The sequence below is a fragment of the Notechis scutatus genome, chromosome 2 (assembly GCF_049901735.1).
Source record: "Notechis scutatus isolate UNSWTSFEM ecotype Mainland chromosome 2, rNotScu1.2, whole genome shotgun sequence".
NCBI lineage: Eukaryota > Metazoa > Chordata > Lepidosauria > Squamata > Elapidae > Notechis > Notechis scutatus.
In genome coordinates, this window is record NC_142010.1 from 103733041 (window position 1) to 103751375 (window position 18335).

An 18335-nucleotide genomic window follows, 5' to 3' on the forward strand; every position below is an offset into this window, starting at 1 on the left:
ATGGATAATTGTCAAATACAGTACACATGCATAGTTGTATGTATATTCATTCATTTTTATCATGCTCATGTTACTGATAAGTCAGTGCAAGTTCTGCCAAAACTGCCGAAAGCAAACCTTAAAATTCTCCATTTTTAGAAGCATAGCATCTTTCTTTTCACAATCTCTTTCTGTGCCTTGTTTCTGTATTTGCATATTCCTGGCAGGCCCCTCTCAGCATCCTGCATGCTGCAGTTAAATGAACATACGGAATTTAAGGAACAATAGAACATGTGGGAGGAGGTTGGTATATGGAGGAGTGGGGAGATAGTAGAATATATCTTCAGTATTTTATTCAGGAGGTACATCCTTGAGGAATAGAAATGCTTCAGTTTATAGAGAAATGCTGGAAAATCTCAAGTGGGTGGGAAACTAAAAACTGCCTCCAGACCCTCTATTCTCTGTATGGCCAGAGCACCTGTTTGAAAAAAAGAACATGGGACTAAGATAATCCTTCTGGCACCTTATAGATGGCTTGGACTGGATGTATTAGGATATCCAATGGTTGTTTGAGTTAAACACATTTAAAGGACTACATATGGTTAGTCCTCGACTTACGACCACCATTGAGCCCAAAATTTTTGTGGCTAAGTGAGACATTTGTTAAGTGAACGTTGCCCCATTTTACGACCTACCTGTCTTGCCACAGCTGTTAAGTGAGTTAGTGCAGTTGTTAAATTAGTGACACGGTTGTTAAGTGAATCTGGCTAATCTATTGACTTTGCTTGTCAGAAGGTTGCAAAAAACAAGGGAATCACATACCCTGGGTCACAACCGTAACAAATATGAATCAGTTGCCAAGCATCTGGATCAAATGGATCATGGATCAAATGGATCATGGATCAATTTTGATCAAATGACCATGGTATAACAGTTGTAAGTATGAAAAATGGTCATAAGTCACTTTTTTCAGTGCCATTGTATTTTTAAACAGTCATTAAATGAAGTGTTGTAAGTTAAGGACTGGCTGTATTAGGGAAGACTGGTCTTTTAAATTTCTCTCTCTGGATCTCTCTCTCTCTCCCTCCCTCCCTCCCTCCCTCCCTCCCTCTCCCTCCCTCTCTCTGTCTCTCTTTTCCTAGCCACACTTCTATGACTTTCAACAATTAGATGGGAGGCTGAAATTCTGAAATAGTCACCTCTCCCAGTACAGGAATTTGTTTGGTTGAGTTTCTCCATTCACACAGGTGAATAAAGGCAGAGATGCATTGCCAGAAAGCAGAAAAGCTTTCCTGCAGCTCTCAAAGAAGAAGCCTTGGGCTTCAGAAACATTTCTGCCCAGCTGACTGAAACGGCTTACCCAACAGAGTCCTCTCTTTTAGCAGAGAAAATTGGATTTTCCAAGCTTCCCCTCCATTTCCAAAGGGCAGCAAGCGGCTGTTCAGTTTTGTGGTTCAGGAGGGTTTGTTCACATGGGAACTGAAGAACATTGGACTGGGACGGGAGCACCAAGTCGTAACTGCTTGGGAGAAAAAGAGTAAAGTGGCCCTGATAGACGTGGGGAGGGGGGGCACTTCTGAGTTCTTAACAATGTAGAGTTAGTTGTCATAGCAACTGTTTGGCAAATCAGTGGCAGGCAGAACCTATGTTTTCTCCTGTTGAGCCCCACCAGGGATCAATTTAGCATCCCTGCTTATTGCGCTAGTATTAAATATGTTGCTTCTTTGCCAAATGTTGGTGGAACTCAAGATGAAAAGGGACATATTTCATGACTTAGGGATTGAGATCCCTTGAGATTTTATTTTTAAAGTGATTCATTATGTTTTTCAACAGGAGTGCAAAATAGCAGAGGCAATGATAGGACTATTCTTCGTACATTTTGGTTTTCTGTGATACCAGGGTGATATACTGTAATATAGCATATAAATTGCAACATAGACATTAATTATATGTCACATGGGCCAGGTTGGAATTCAAATGTCCTGGATTCAAATGTCCATTCATGAAATGGAAAGTGCACCTGTAGCACCAGAGGGGAAGGATTTGGCCACCTCACAGCATTCCCAGAAAGGGATCCTGGACCAAGAGACTTTATAGTGGGTGGGGGAGGGGGTGGGGGAGGGGGGAAGAGGTTCAGGGTAACCACACCCTAAAATCTCTCAGAATATATCCAGTAGCTTAAAGACTTTATAGTTTTAGCTTGGCAAGTTTCTGTCTGCTAGATATAAACAAATAAAGGATTGGGCTTGATTAGATCTCATTGTCTCATCTCAATTGGGTAACTTTAGTCTAGCCAAATGTGGAGCCTTCAAGTCCCAGATATCTTATCCTTACAGGGCTATAGTAAAGACTGGATAATCCATGACTCACCGGATCATCTTTTTGGAGATATTTCCTTACCAGAATCCTCAGTGCCTTCAACGATGACATAATTTTTCAATGTTAAAGTTCACTGGAAAAGTTGGGATACATTCAGAGATGTATCTGCCTTGAAAATAGTCCAGGTTGAACTGCATTGCTCTGGTGAAATCTGCAGCTAGACTGGGGAATGGAGTTCAGAGGCTGGCTAGCTTTGTTGTCCCTGCAGGAGAAAGAGGTGTCTTGGGGCCTTTATCTGGTTGTTCCCCAGAGCAGCAGTCCCCAACGTTTATGGCTTGGCGGCCCGGCTGGGTGGGGGGGAGAGGGGAACCGGGTTGCGTGAGCGGTGAGCTGGCATGCATGTGTATACAGCTTGACTCATGCGAGTGGTGGGCAAGCATGCACACGTATGCACAAACAGCTCAACTGCAAGTTGGGCTGCATCTGCATGCACGTAGACACTGGCCCATCAGTCGAGTGAGTAAGCTGCACATGCGTGTGGGTGGACCGGCCTGCCACTCGCATGGCCCGTTTGTGAATAGGCCATGGGCCTATGAGAATTTTAGTAGTGGATAAATAGATAAGACAAGATCTAGGTCTCAGTTCCTGTTTGTTCTCCATACAAGATTTTTTTCCCAGTAAATATAAATGGAGAAAGTCTTATAATCTTCATTATGTTCTTTCCTTTGCTCCTGGTGCAGAACATGGATCTTGATGAATCATATGCATATAATCATTAGTTTAGCCAATTTGGGGAGAAAAGAAAAGACCAAGAATGTATTTTAATACAAGAGCAACTTTATCACTTTAGATAAAAATAATAAGTCTCTTCACTTGTTTTCATTGCAGAATGTTGTCTCTAAATATGGTGCACAGTTCCGTGGAAATGCACAACATGATGCCCTGGAGTTCCTTCTGTGGTTGTTGGACCGCATGAACGAAGACCTGTGTTCTGTTTCTTTTAATCAAAAGCTAAAGACGTCTGGAAAGGTCAGTGATTGGCAGACAAAGTGATTGTGTTACCCTAAAAGCTCACTAAACCTATTGCTGATATATTGTTTCAGGCAAAATAGACCCAAAATTATAAAAAACGTGAATGAACTTTGCTGAACTCATTGTCAATCAGTGGAGTATGGCAACATGTCATTTATAACCAAGGTGGACTTCCAATATCAGCCCATTTCGTTTGTTGTAATAGATTTTATCTCCATGGGAAAAGTTCTCCAATAAGAATAATATTTTTCTGCTATGTAACTTAGACTTCCTAGTACTCTCCAGGTATTCAGATTAACTGCTGTCTCTATGGAACATTGTTAACAGATTATAGATGCTGTCATCCAAAATCTTTGCAGTGTAGCATGTTAAGTATTGCCACAGTCCCTTAAAACCTTAGAGAGGCTTGCTCTGAGGCATAAATTCCACATTTCTAAATGCTATTATTGTTCCACCCTCTGATTGAAATATTGTACTCGGACATGAGGCTTAAGTCTATTCCAGCCGTGGAAACTTACAGGAGTAAGTCATTCTGTCTCAGCATAGCCTATAGTATTTCACATGTTGGTATAAGGGCAATCTCCCCTCTAAGCCTCCTAGAGCTTATAACATAATATCACAATGACAAAAATAATAGGGGAAAAATTCTATATCTATCTAATTGATGTATTAGCAACTCAGTACCTTGACAAGAGGTCTGAGGTAAGAAAGCAACAGCTGACTGAGATGGGACATCCACCTTCAAACTGATTCAGTATTTTCATGGTTTGAGATCAGAACTTCCTTTCCTTTCCTTTCCTTTCCTTTCCTTTCCTTTCCTTTCCTTTCCTTCCCTTCCCTTCCCAACAGGATGGGTGAGGTCTGTCAGAACTGTCTTCTATGTTATTGTGAAATGCAAATATCACAACTGTATAGTGGAATCAAACATGGACAGAAATGTGTGTATTTACAAGGGGATTTATGTGGACCATTTGGTTAGCAGCAATGGTTTTTTAAAAACTTAATAAGTTTGCAAGTGTAACATTCATGTTACAGAAATATACCAAAAGATGATGTCTAGCAAAAACAAAAACAACAAAAACCCCACCCTGCCATCCCTCAGTAAACCATTAGTGCATTTCATTAGTCTTCATTAATTGTAAAAAAAACATTAAAAACTATAAAAATGGAGCAAAAACAAAGACACAGTACACGAGGAGGGTTAATAATAATGAAGCCACCTCACTAGTTCACCCATTACCCAGGCTCACCAGGGTGCAAACAGGTCTTGAGGGACCTTCAGAAGCTCAGAAAAGATGGGCCAGCCTCAAGTCAGGGGAGAAGATTCCACAACACAGTGCCACAAGAGAAAAGGCTCACCACCTAGGACCTGCCAAATGTAAGTCCCTAGATAATAGAACTCCCTAGACCAGGGGTCACCAACCTTTGGGACCTCAGGGACTACCAAGCTCACAATTTTAAATCCCGCAGACCACTACTATGAATTTTGACTGTCGGTGGTTTGCTGACATTTTCCCAGGGTCTCTGCAGAAAGCAGAGATTTGGGAAAATCCCCCCAAAAAGTTTGCAAGAAAATTCCCCACCCCGTTTTCCTATTGATCCATCTTCTCCAGCTCTGTTCTCGGGGGGAGGAGGAGAGACAGACAGACAGACAGACAGACACACTTTTGGCTTCATGCAAGGAAAGCAGCAGAAGCAGCAGAAGTCTTTCTTTCTCTCCCCCAAACTCTGCCAGAAATGAGTCTTTGTGGGGGTGACATTTCTCTGCAGACCACCAAAATTTCTCGCTGACCACCAGTGGTCCCCGGCCCACTCATTGGTGACCACTGCCCTAGACATAACATGCTCTCTGGATCTGTGGGATGGACACATGAAATTGGGGACAGATGACCCCTCAAATAACCTAGTCCAGTGATGGTGAACCTTTTTGGCACCAAATGCCCACTTCCAAAATGCAACATGTACGTGCCCCCTGCACATACATGCACACCCCCTGTGCATGCTGACCCCATATGTGCATGTGTGTTCTTCATGCATGCACACATCCCCAGTGCGTGCGCCCTGTCCGCATGTGCCCCACCCCCCACGAATGCACGGCAGAGACCCAAAGACCAGCTGGCTGGCGGGAGGTGCGCGTGCATACACGGTGGAGCCAAACTAGGGTGACAGCACATGTGCCCACAGAGAGGGCTCTGTGTGCCACCTGTGGCATGCATGCCATAGGTTCACCACCATTGACCTAGTCCCTTGTCACGAAGGGCACCACCTTGAGTTGTTTATAAAAATAATAAAGGTGAGAGATCTCTCTTTCTTCCTGTCTTCCCCCCACCCCATCCATTAGCATCTTGAAATAGACCCTGAAACAAACTGTTAGTGAGTGAAGCTCTTGAAGCAGAGGTGTACCGTGTTCATCCAAGCCCATATGTAAATGCCCACACTACTGCTTGGTTGTTTCCTGTTGCAGTTGTGGCCCAATTATAGCCCAGATGTGATGGTCCTTTGGCTGCTTTAAATAAAGGGGAAAAACCCCTCATTCTACCTTAACTTGCTTGACTTTTGCTAGGACCAGAAACAGCTTTACTTTTAACTACTGTATATATGGTATACATACCTTTTAACATACAGCGTTTACATCATGTTACTACATTTCATTTTGTATATAATCAATTAAAAGGCAAAAGATTAACTAAATGGTAGAGTGCTTGTGGCAATGAAGCAGGTGATGTATCTGAAGAATACTTAAGATTCAATGATTAGCTGGGTGATTTGCTGATGAATCTCTCTTCACAAGGAACCGTGGAATTTGCCAATCTGCAGAGTGTCAGATTAGGAAAGGCAGTTTAAGGCTTAGTTAGCATGAGTTCCAAAGGAGAATAGAAGACAGATGGCTTATTTTTGCTCAAGGAATGTCCATTTGTAAAAGGACTGTGCATGCTTCATAATGATTCAAATTAAACTGTTTTGTCCTCTTGTAAAGATAGCATCTCCCTGCTATTCATTAGAACAAGGGTCTTCAAACTTGACAGCTTTAAGACTTGTGGACTTCAAATCCCAGAATTCCTCCTCCAGTCATGTTAACTCAGGAATTCTGAGAGTTGAAGTCCACAAGTCTTAAACTTGCCAAGTTTGAAGACCCTTGCATTAGAACAGTGCAGCTTTTTTCAGGCTGCCACCTTCTGCTTTAAGAATTGCTATAACTTTATTGAGTGGATTCCTTAAAGCAGAAGCATCTTTTTTTTTTTCAGGGTCTTCAGAAGCTTTGAAAAAATGGTGTGGCTTTAATGAACAATAATGGCACAGTGTCCAGAAATTTTCCACACCATTTTTTCCTGTGCATAACTCTGAATTACAACCAGACTTTGAAAAGTCATTTCATTGCCTTTTTCAGCATGGCTGGCTGGGGAATCCTGAGAGTTGAAGTTCAAACATCTTAAAGTCAGCAAGGTTGAGAAAGACTGGGTTATATGGTTTGATCCTGCAGGCAATGACCTGTCTTCTCTCATTCTCTGCTTCTTCCTTTCACTATGTAAATGGGTCCCCATCGAGTACAGCTACTAATCTGTCACTAATTACACTGTCAGGCAGCTTTCTGGAATGGTGTGGCAGCTGCTTTGCTGCTGGCAAAAATAGTAATTAAAAAAAAAAGGATGCTACAAGAGCGAACTCTCGTCTATGTCTCACGTATAGCAGGCAGGTCATAAGCACAGACTGAAATAGTGAAATGCTCCAGTGAGCCATACAATGCTGTGAATTTAACAGTTGTTGGGTTTTTTTTAATGTTCAAACACTAGACTACACCTGTCTGTCTGTATATTTGCTTGAATTGGTCAAAGGGCAAAGGATAATTGGAGTACATTCCTTGCTGGATAAATTGTTTTACATTGTAACTTCCAGAAGTGGATTGGGAGTTGTGACAAAAGCAGAAAGAGTTTTATGACATTTAAAACACTAATAGATTTATTTTTTTAGCACATAGGCTTTTCTGGCCTGACTTGATGCAAAAATACAAATGCTATTTTTTACGGTACTACAAAATTATTATTCTTTTATTTCTGTCCTGCAAGAGATTAACACTGCTCTCCATCTGGAATGCAAAAGGGAACCTAGCCTGCATTGTGGAGATGATGATGATAATGGGCTACCCTGCAGGGTTATCGTAACCATTCCTGAGGGGATGCAAGTAGAGTTCATTATGTAAATGGCTGATGTTATTATAAAGCACTATTATTTCTGTTTATATCATCTTCCTTAAGGGTGATTTATGGAGTAAATGCTCTGCCCGGTAAGGCTATTTGTCTGTTTGGCTAGAGAATTATGTGGAGGAGAAAGGAATTCGCAGACTCTCTCCCACTAATGGAATGTGCTGCAGAAAGCCTGGGAACTGAGGGCCAAGCTATCAAGAACTTTTCACAGTGACTTTAATCTTTTGTATTTAAAACATTCTTCTCTGTAACATGATTGCAAGCAACATCTTCCCCTGGTTTCTTTATGGTCACGAGTTTAAACTGGTGTTCTCTCTTTTTAAAAAAAAAAAAAAAAAAATCTCATCCTAGAACAAAAAAAACTCATCCTAGAACAGGGGTCTTCAAACTTGGCAAGTTTAAGACTTGTGGATAATTTCTGTACTTTCTGTAAATGCCCCTTAGTGTATTTCTTCTCTTCGTTTTTAAAATTATTACGGAAATAATATACTGTATATACTTGCAAATAAAGCAATTTGTGGATAAGCAGATACATACATTTTAAACCAAAGACCTTGAAAATTGTGCCGTCCACAGATGAGCTGACCCACAATTTTTGTGGTATTTTGATTACAAATTCAAAGGTTTGTTTATCTGCAGAGCGGTTTGTATTCACAACCCGGGACCCACGACCATAACTGAGCTCTCAATTTTGATTGCAAGTGGTGACAGTCATTAAGTTGGTATTTGTGATCATTGGTGATTTTATGACCTTTTAATGGAGACTCTTAAGCATCTGTTAAGCAAACCCAATGTTTGTTATGCAAACCCATTGTTTGCCAAAAAATCAAGATTAAACAATAGTTTCTGGCAAAAATGTCATAAATTGTGGTCTCATGACTGCAGGACACTGCAAATGATAGTAAATAAGGCACAGTTGCTGAGTGCCCCAAAAGCAATCATGTAACCAGAGGGGGGCATTCTCAGAACTATCTATCAGGTCATAAGTAGCTTGTTTTGCATCCATTGTAATTTTTAACAGTTGATAAGTAACTGGTTGGAAATCAAGGATCACCTGTATAGGAAACATGGGTACATTTTCAAAGTATGACTATATATACCTGTAGATGAGCCCATTTGCAGATAAACTCAATCTGATTTTTGGGGGGTGCGTTTTGATACCTAACATTCGTGGCTTATTCACAAGTGGATGAATTAGAAGACTGAATGAAATTTATTTATTTATTTATTTGATTTGCCAATTGTTTACCTAGCACTTAGATCATTAGAGGTGAGTATTCCAAGGTCCTTTACAGAGCTTGGGTCATCAACAAGTTCTTGACTATTCAGCTTGTATTTTATTTTCTGATTTTTTTTGCCAATATGTAAGACAGAGCATTTATATGTTGAGATTTGAAGTTGCCATTTGTTTGACCATTCTGATACATAGTCAAGATCTTTTTGTAGGGTAGCAGTATTGTCTGTGGTATTGAACAGCTTTACATCATCAGCGAAGAGAACGCAATTGCTCTTAATATGATCGCAGAGGTCGCTTATGTAGAGTATGAAGAGAGTTGGTCCTAGAACACTGCCTTGGGGACACCACTATTGACAGGTACTGGATTTGATAGGACGCTCCCAATTTTGACCATTTGTTGTCTGTTTGACAGGAATGCTTCTATCCAGTTATTCAGTTGTCCAGAGATACCATAGGATTTTATTTTTAGGAGTAGTTTGTCGTGTACCACTGAATCAAAGGCTTTACAGAAGTCTATGTAGATTGCGTCTATTGCTTTGCCCTGGTCGAGTTGTGTCGTCCATATGTTTTTGCAGTGTAAGAGTTATAGATTACAGGATAGTTTTTTTCTGAAACCAAATTGTTTATTGGAGAGTAGGTTATTTGTCTCTAAGTGGAGGATGATGGATTGGTTAATAATTGATTCCATGACTTTACAGGTGACGCAGCATAAGGAGATTGGCCTGTAATTTTCAACTAGGCTTGGGTCTCCCTTTTTGAAGATGGGGATGACTGTGGCTTGTGACCATAGGTTAGGCAAGGAGCTGGTCCTGAAAGATTTTTCAAAGATTATGCTTAGAGGTTTGGCTATGGCAGTGGATAGCTTTCTTAAGAAGTAGGCACATATTCCATCCGGTCCAATAGATAGAGATGGTTTTAGATTGCGTAGTGATTTTTCAACATTGTCTTCTGTGAAATCGATATGTATTAGATCATTATTATTATCTGTGGTACGGCTAGGAAATACTGGGCATGATCCATTGCTGTTTACAAATACTGAGCCGAAGAATGTGTTAAAGATGTTGGCTTTAATGGTGTCGTCGTTGCAGTCTTTACCATCAGGTCCTATCAAGGGAGGGATGGACCTTGAGTCTTTAGTTTGTTGTTTACAAAATTGTAAAAGCACGGGTGGAATTGGTGCTTAGAAGGTTTTCCTCTTGTTTAATGTGATAATTGGTGCATTCGGTCTTTATCTGGTGGCATAAATTTTTGTATCGGTTTTTGAAATTGGCAACGTGACCAGATTTGTTTTTCCTCCAGAGTGATCTCTTTTGGAATGAAGTTTCCTTATTGATATGGGTAATCTGCTTTTTGTTTTGTTTTGGGAGTTGTTGTTGGTACATATAGTTTGATGACTCTTTTGACTTCAAGTAAAAATATGTTGTAATGGTCTTCAACAGTATTGCATCCAGTGAATAGAGATTGCCAATCCAGGGATGAGAGATCGTTGTCTATAAGATCATAGTTGCCTTTTTGAAGTTACAATTGGGGATTACATCATTGTGGTGATTTTTGTGTGGACGTATGTTGAGACAAAAGTCAATCATATTGTGGTCACTACTGGAAAAGGGTTCTTTAGTTTGTATTCCGTAAATTAAATTCAAACTATTGCAGAAGATGAGATCGAGGCAGTTGTTTAGTCTAGTGTTGTTGGTTACTAGTTGTTCCAGTCCCAGATTTGTAATAGCATTGTAGAAGGTTGTGTGTATGATTTCAGTTGTACAATCATTTAGGGTCCAGTCAATATGAGGTAGATTGAAATCACCAAGAAAGATAAAAGGGTATGGGCAGGATGCAGCCCATGTTAGTAATGTATTTAGCTTGTTTACATGTTCGATGTCATAATCAGGTGCTCTGTAACATAGTAAGAATCGAATTGTGATATTTAAGGATAGTTCACAGATGATGGTCTCAGGAAGAGCAACCTCCTGGGTAACTTGGATATTTTTTAGATGTAAGGATTTTTTATAGAATATAGCAACACCACCTCCTCGACGATTTTCATGATCTGATCGGTAAACATGATAGTCTCTTACTGTGGTAATGGAGTCGGGAGAGATGCATTGAGCCATGTTTCACAGACAAATATAATGTCGAAGTTAGCCATATTTAGGAGGATGAGAAATTCAGGTATTTTATTCACGAGGCTTCTTGCATTGAGTAGTTTGCATTTAAGGCCGGCAGTAGTTGGAATTGAGGTAGTTGGGGGCGTGCGTGCCTAGTCTTGGGTGATGGTGGATCGGTTGAGGTAGGGTTGTGGTTGAGGTTGTGGTTTATATTAGCTATATAAATCCCGGGAAGATGCAGAGATCTAGATTTGAAAAGTAAAAGGTGATTCGGAGCTTGCATTGGAGCATATTAAACTAAATGTATCTTTCCTTGGTATGATCTAGAGCACAGCTGTTAAACTCCCAGCCCATGGGCCAGATACGTCACATGCTGGCCACGCCCACACCCAGTTTAGCAGAAGGGAAAAAAGTCCCAATACGTCACGTGACGCCACCATGACGATGTGAGTTTGACCCTCCCTGATCTAGAGGGTTATGGTTATGTGAGCCCAAGAGAAGACACAACTACCTTAAGGTGTACCTGATAGGTGTTATAAACATGACTGTGTATTCACTTTTGAGTTCAGATCTTGGCACAGTTCTAAAAGTTAATAAATATTACATTAGTATGTTAGAGAAGACTGGAGAGGCTCACATTCTTTGTACTCTCTCATAATCTCTCAGGATGAGTGTCTTAAACCTTGACGTTCTAATTTTACCCTTTATTGTTGTTTTCTCCCTGGATTGCTACAGTGACTTCAGAAGGCCAAATGCAATATTTTACAGAGTTTTAAGCTTTTCTAATTTGATTATCAACATTGATTGTATTCACCCATAGTAATAAACTACAAACTCTATCTTAATAAACTGCAGTGTGGAGAAACTGTAAACTGTTTACTGATTCATATAATATGTTTTCTCTCTCCTTTCACATGAATGAATAAAGAAATCAGTTTGGGAATAACTTTTTATGACATCCAAGCTTGGCATTATGAATCATTTTACCAAATGTTAAATTTTTTTAGTTAATTTTAAATCCTAGTTTTAAACTGGCTATGGTTCCTGGTGTTGCATCATGGTAATCATAATTTTGGGTTAGGGTTATCATCACACTGGCTTATTATGTATAAGCTTGGTCACTTTTAATATAATTACTTGTTTTAAATGCTCATATTCATTGTATTTACTTTCATTTATATAACCACCCATCTCACATACATGACTCTGGGGAGTTCACAAAAAACAAACATATAAATACAATTCAAAACAATTTGAACATCAATTAAATGTTTTAATTATTTTAATTTTAATCAAAGTTAAAGAAGTTTAAGTCAGCTAGGTGACTTTGGGCCAGTCACTTATCTCACTGTGTTGTTGTGGGAAACAGGAGGAGGAAGGCGTATTAGATATGTTTGCTGCCTTGAGTTATTTATAAAAATAATAAAGGTAGGATATAAATAAATAAAAACACTATGCGGTAAAGAATGTGAGATTTGCTTCAAGATGTTCAAGTTTCTTTAATCTCTATAATTAGTCATATTGTAAGCAATGATTTGTCTTTCTCTTTATGGTTTCATATTTTACATTAATCCAACTATGTTTAGATATATTATTACATTTCCTCTTTTTAGACATAGCCAAGTGAATCTTGGAGAAAGAGTTATTTTATTAGATTTTAGGAAAATAAAATGTAATATATAGAAACAGTAACAACATAAAATGTATTGTGCAGAATATGTCTGAAACCAGTTTTATTTATGCTGAGAGCAGTGTTTTTTAATGCTGTCTCCAATAGAAGAATAGAAGAATTTTGTTTTTGCAAACAAAAACAGGAAATAGTAATGAAACATTACAGGAAGTCTTGAAGGGAAAAATAGAATTGCCATGTTTATTCCATAGCAGCTAACTAGTCAACAACACAAAAGGAGGAACAATTGGTATATATTAAAAACAGCTAGTGGCAACTGTGTTGCTGCTCTTAAAAAAATTAAAAACTGGGAAAATTTCCAGCTTTGCCACAAGGGATGATAATAATACTTATTCATAAACAGCTGGTTTTCCAAACAAGTTATACATCCAACATTACACTGGGCCATGTTTTATTCAACCGTGTTTTGTTTAAGAAACCAGTTGGTTTCATTCACTTAATCTGGATACCTTGTTTTACAAGCCAAAGTGACTAAGTTCATACAAACCAAAAGCAGAAAAAATGCACTATGGCTTAGGATAGCACGTGAAACCAGGTCTGTGTTGTACTCTTAGCCATTACTAAGATACCAAGTTCTGGGTACAGAATTCTGAGTTTGATCCCATCACCACCTACTTCTTGTAGAAGAAATGCTGTTCTACACCTAGTTTGATACCATTGGTTCAGAATAATCAGGGACGCTCCAAAGTGCTGAATTCTGATTATAACCATTGATTTCAGGAGATGGGGTGAACATGAAGAATGCCACGTTTATTTTATGGTGTTTAACGTCACAACTCTGCAGTATGTCAATTGGAGTTGTGTGAAATGGTGATGGTTGTTGGGGATTGGTGGGTTGTTCACTTAGCATTAAGGAACGTAATTGGTTCCTAAGCTCATCAGTTTTGTTTTGCAGCGGAACTGTCCTAACACATACAAATCTGCTGACTTCACCAAGCTTGCTCCAACTCAATAGCATAATTTGTTGGAGAGAAGCAAATGATTGTCACTGAAAGAATGTCAGAGGCGTGTGCTGTCTTTGATAAACTTTGCTTACCTCAAAGAAATCTAAACAGGGTTGAGTCTGGCTAGTCCTTGGATGGGAGTCTCCAAGGAAATTCTGGCACTAAAGACTAAACTGGCAAGTTGAGGAAACATCCTGGAAGAAGGCAAAGACAAATAATTTCCACACTGTCACTGAGAAAACTGTCACCGAGAAAACTGGGTGGATGTCCCCATATAATTGTCATGAGTTGAGCTTGACTTGAGGGTGTTTTTTCCTTTTTTTCCCACATGAACAACTGAGAAAACCATTTCCTTCCCGCTTCTGGCAGGGGGAAAAAATGCAGTTTAGCAGTCCAAGCTGATTGTTTTGAATGGCTAAGGACAGAGACTACATAGATTTCTAAATTTATGATTAGCAGGTGCTGGAGCATTCAGTGACATCATTGTTTATAGCTACCTCTGTTTGTAGGAAAATTCTGCCCAATCCCCAAGTGTGGCTCTGGGAACATTAACTAGATTTTGCTGCTTTTTCACTTGTACAGCATCTCATCTTCTGTGACAGTACTGTTTTGTAATGACAGTTTTGGTGACATGATTTGTGCGCCATTGTGGCACTGTGGTTAGAAAGCAGTATTGCAGGCTAAATCTGCCCATAGCCAGGAATTCAATCCTGACCGGTTGACTCAGTTCAAGGTTGACTCCTAAATTAAGGACCCAGATTGTTGGAGGCAATATGCTGATTTTGTAAACTGCTTAGAGAGAAAAGCACTATATAAAGCATTATGAAGCGGTATATAAGTCTAAGTGCTATTGCTATGATTTTTTTTTTAAAAGTCATTAAATAGAGAGTTACTGTGTACTGTACTTTCATGCTGGCCACATGATGTTGGAAGTATCTGTCAGACAACAACCCGGCTCTCTCGGCTGAGAACCGGAGATGAGCACTGCCCCTTTAAATCATTCATGACTGGAAAGGGGAAACCTTTAAACCCTTTTAAGTAGAAAGAATCGAACTAGATGGCCTACAGGACTGCTTCCAATTCTAGGATTCTATGAAGATCATGTAGGCCAGGGATGTCAAACCTGTGGGCTGGATCTGGCCTGCGGGCTGTTTAGATCTGGCCCACAGAGCTCTCCTGGAAGCAGCGAAGGACTGATCTGCGGTGCCTGTGCCAGCAAAAATGGACTTCAGGAAGGCCTCACTGGCAGAGCACTGGAGCAGGCCATCGCAGCTGTAAACAGAGCTCAGGAGGCCACATGCAGCCCTCCTGAGCTTCGTTTTCACTGGCAGAACACTGCAAGAGGCCCCTGCAGGTGCTTCCAACACAAATGATGTCGAACTGGCTATGCCCATCCCGGCCATGCCCACCCAGCACCTGAGGTCAAATACAACCCTGATGTGGCCCTGAATCAGAGGTGGTATTCAGGTTCTGACCAATTCTGGAGAACTGGTAGCAGAAATTTTAAATCAGGGGTCTCAAACACAATTTACCTGGGGGCCGCTGGAGGCAGAGGCTGGGTCAGGCTGGGCCGCACATAGAAGTGTTTGGCCAGCTAGCAACGCATGGAGAACGCACTAATATTATACTTTCATATCACGGTGGGGGCCACAGGATATCGTCCTGCGGGCTGCAATTGGCCCGCGGGCCACGAGAATGAGACCTCTGTTTTAAATAGTTCAGAGAACCGGTAGTAGAATTTTTGAGTAGTTTGGAATACTGCCTCTAACTGGCCCTGCCCCCATCTATTCTCTGCTTCCCGAGTCCCAGATGATTGGCTGGGTCTTCTTTTGTTGCCCTGCACAGCAAAACGGAGCTGAAAAGCAGGTAGTGGGGTGAGGAGGATACTTCTTACAGTATCCTTCCCCTGGAGTGGGGTGGGAATGGAGATTTTACAGTATCCTTCCCCTGCCATGCCCACCAAGCCATGCCCACAGAACCGGTAGTAAAAAAAATAGAATCCCACCACTGCCCTCAATGAAATCAAGTTTGACATCCCTGATGTAGGCTACATAATGATTCCTCTAAGAATTTAACATTAGACCTTTCAGCCCACCAATAACTTCAGTTTGTGGCTAACTGTAGTGCTACAAAGGAATAGGAAGAAAGTTGCCTGTTAACCTTTGTGTGTAACATGCCTCATTCATTTGTGTTTGTGTGTGCCTGCTAATCAGATGCTTTTTGTTTAGACAGCCTATCTATGTACACGGCAGTTGTCAAAATGTGATTAGCAGGAAGCCCTGGGCAAATATGGGAGAACCAGAGGCAAAGTTTTGTTTCTTCTTCCCCAGGCAGGTATCTGAGAACCTGTTTCTCATTTTACAACATCTTTCTTGAAAATCACTAACTGTGTCAGCAGATCTTCATGGCTATTGTTGTGTTCCTTAAGAGGGGAGAAATGCCTGTAACTGAGGGTGACAAATTGGTAACCATATTAACTGGGGAAAAAAAACAGGCTTGAATGATAAAGTTACAATTATTTTAAAAAATAAATTGTGATCTTCATGTATATTGACAGAGAAGCATAATCTTTAAGGATTTGTTCCCAAATTGTTCTCTATCTTTCTGAATTTCTTTGTGAATAATGGATTTTTCCTCCTTTTTAATGAGGTATCTGTATGGAAATTAGAATTTAAAATATTAGGAGCCTGTTAAGGAAATATTCCATCCAGGCAGGGTTCAGAACTTTTAAACAGGTTTTATAATAACATAACTTAGTCCGTTGAAGTGTTCAGCTGCTGATTTTTTTTGAATTTCTAGGAAGGACCAGGAAGATCCTCTGAGCTCTTATCTGTCACTACCAAATAAGTCAAATATCTGTGAACAATTGATTCCATTTTTCATCAATAGAAACCAGCTTGCATTAAATGTGGAAGTCTAATATTACAATATGAGGAATGGAATAAAATCATGTTAATTTTTTTAAAAGTCTCAATGGCTCCTAAGTTGTTGACTATACTGCCTGCTGATAGATGTAACTATCCCATTGTATAAGGTTATAACAAATATCTGCAATATTAAGGGGTAGAAGCTTATTTTTAAAAGTGTAACTGTTGGATATTTATATTTTTCAAATTGTGGGTTGGTTTTCATGGACAGCATAAAAAGGTGAAGATGAGTTTGGGGACACTCTAAATGCTGCTACTTATTGCCCTAATAGAAAGTTATTATTACTATAATTCATGTAGAACTATTAGCTCTCTTTGAGTTCTAATGCTACAGGAATTATAACATGTTCAGATATTTTTACTCAGCTCTGATCTTATTGTTAAGAACAAATGCTTCTTACTTGGAAGTTAACACATCCATATATAATCTGGTGAGATACAGTAGCTGTTACACACTTTCCTACCTGGAAACTTTTATCTATAGGTACTAACAGAGGAAGTTTTTATATTGTCATTTTCTGCCTTATTCCTAGAAAAAGGTTGTCCAGAAAATATTATCTTAATATGTAAACCTTATGTTATTGCCATCTCTTTTTTTCTAAATAAAATAAATCTTAAGGACATAATAGCGGCCATATTCATCTGTCTGGAAGCAGATTCTGGAAAAAAATTATAATGACAGAGAAGAGGTCCAAAACAGTCCACAAGTGTAGCTTGAGAGATGAGTCAGAAGCAAGATCCATTTTCCTTAACCTGTTCCTGCCTTCTAATGCTCTTACAATTTGTTTACATTTTGAGCAAGATTCTCTGTCTTTATAGATTGTGCTTCAGTAGCAGAGTGGCCACAATGTGCCTGCAGAGGGTGAATGCTTAGTAATGCACCATGCTGAGTTAAATGCTTGATAGTGCAGCCTCATATCTTGCTCTGCCTCTGGTTGTGATTTGCTCCAGTCGGAATTTGGGGATTGTGGGAGTCCTGGGCAGCAAGGGTGCTGGTAATACTTTAGCTCGTCGCAGTGCCTTGAGATGGGGTGACTTCTCAAAAGTTCTGGTTTTGACAGTTCCTCCAAATCGCCTCTAAGTTCTGAAGAGCCACGTTCACGCTCTTGCTCCTGAATATTGCAACGCCTGTGCAGCATAAGCCCTTGCACATCTGTTAACTCTAACTCTGGCAGGTGATTGTGATACAGAAGCAGTTCCATGTACCTACGCTTTTTGCAGTTGTTTTCATTTTTAGGAGGAAGTGCTGAAGTGCCCCTGGCTGGTACTTGCAGTTGACTATATTTTTTCTCCAAACAACGCACATATATGTATGAAACAGAAACTCACTTGTTTGTTATTTATTAGTGCTCTGCAGCATTTAAGATAACCCTTGACATTGAATCTTGCATATTCAAAACAAACAAACAAAAACATCTGACTAAAGGATTGTAGGGAATATAATTTTCTGCATTGATAGGGTCAAGTTAGGGCACATGTATATCCATTCTTAATGTATATCTTTCTCCCACATTCACTCTTCTGCTTTTCTTTTCTTTACACATGCTCACGCCTGTCCCTCCTACACATGCAGTACACAAACAGGCATTTTCAATATTCAGCCAAAGGAAATCCCCAGCTTTTATTTATGATAATTGAGGTTAGTGAATGTTTAACTTATCCTGATGTGAAAATATTGCTTTTATGAAGCAGTGCAGTGACACTGAATTCCTTCTACATAAAAGTCTGCATTTCCCTAATTGTCAATAAAGAGAATGACTTTGAAAGGAGAAACTCTTGCAATCTGTTTTTCCTATAAGTAACAAAGGTGATTTTGGTTTGGGGAGGAAGGCTGCAAAGCATGTAAACAGCAGATCACTTTGATGGAGTCTGCAAATCAGATCAGAAAAGTAGATTGTGG

At 39.8% G+C, this 18335-nt stretch overlaps 1 protein-coding gene across 1 annotated transcript in view; it reads left to right on the forward strand.

Moving 5' to 3' along the window:
* Positions 1-18335, forward strand: part of USP43 (ubiquitin specific peptidase 43) — a 110801-nt gene that overhangs the window by 12285 nt on the left and 80181 nt on the right. The window contains exon 2 of the mRNA XM_026677005.2: positions 3187-3327. Coding sequence (XP_026532790.2) covers positions 3187-3327 — 141 coding nt within the window. The remainder of the gene's footprint in view (positions 1-3186; positions 3328-18335) is intronic.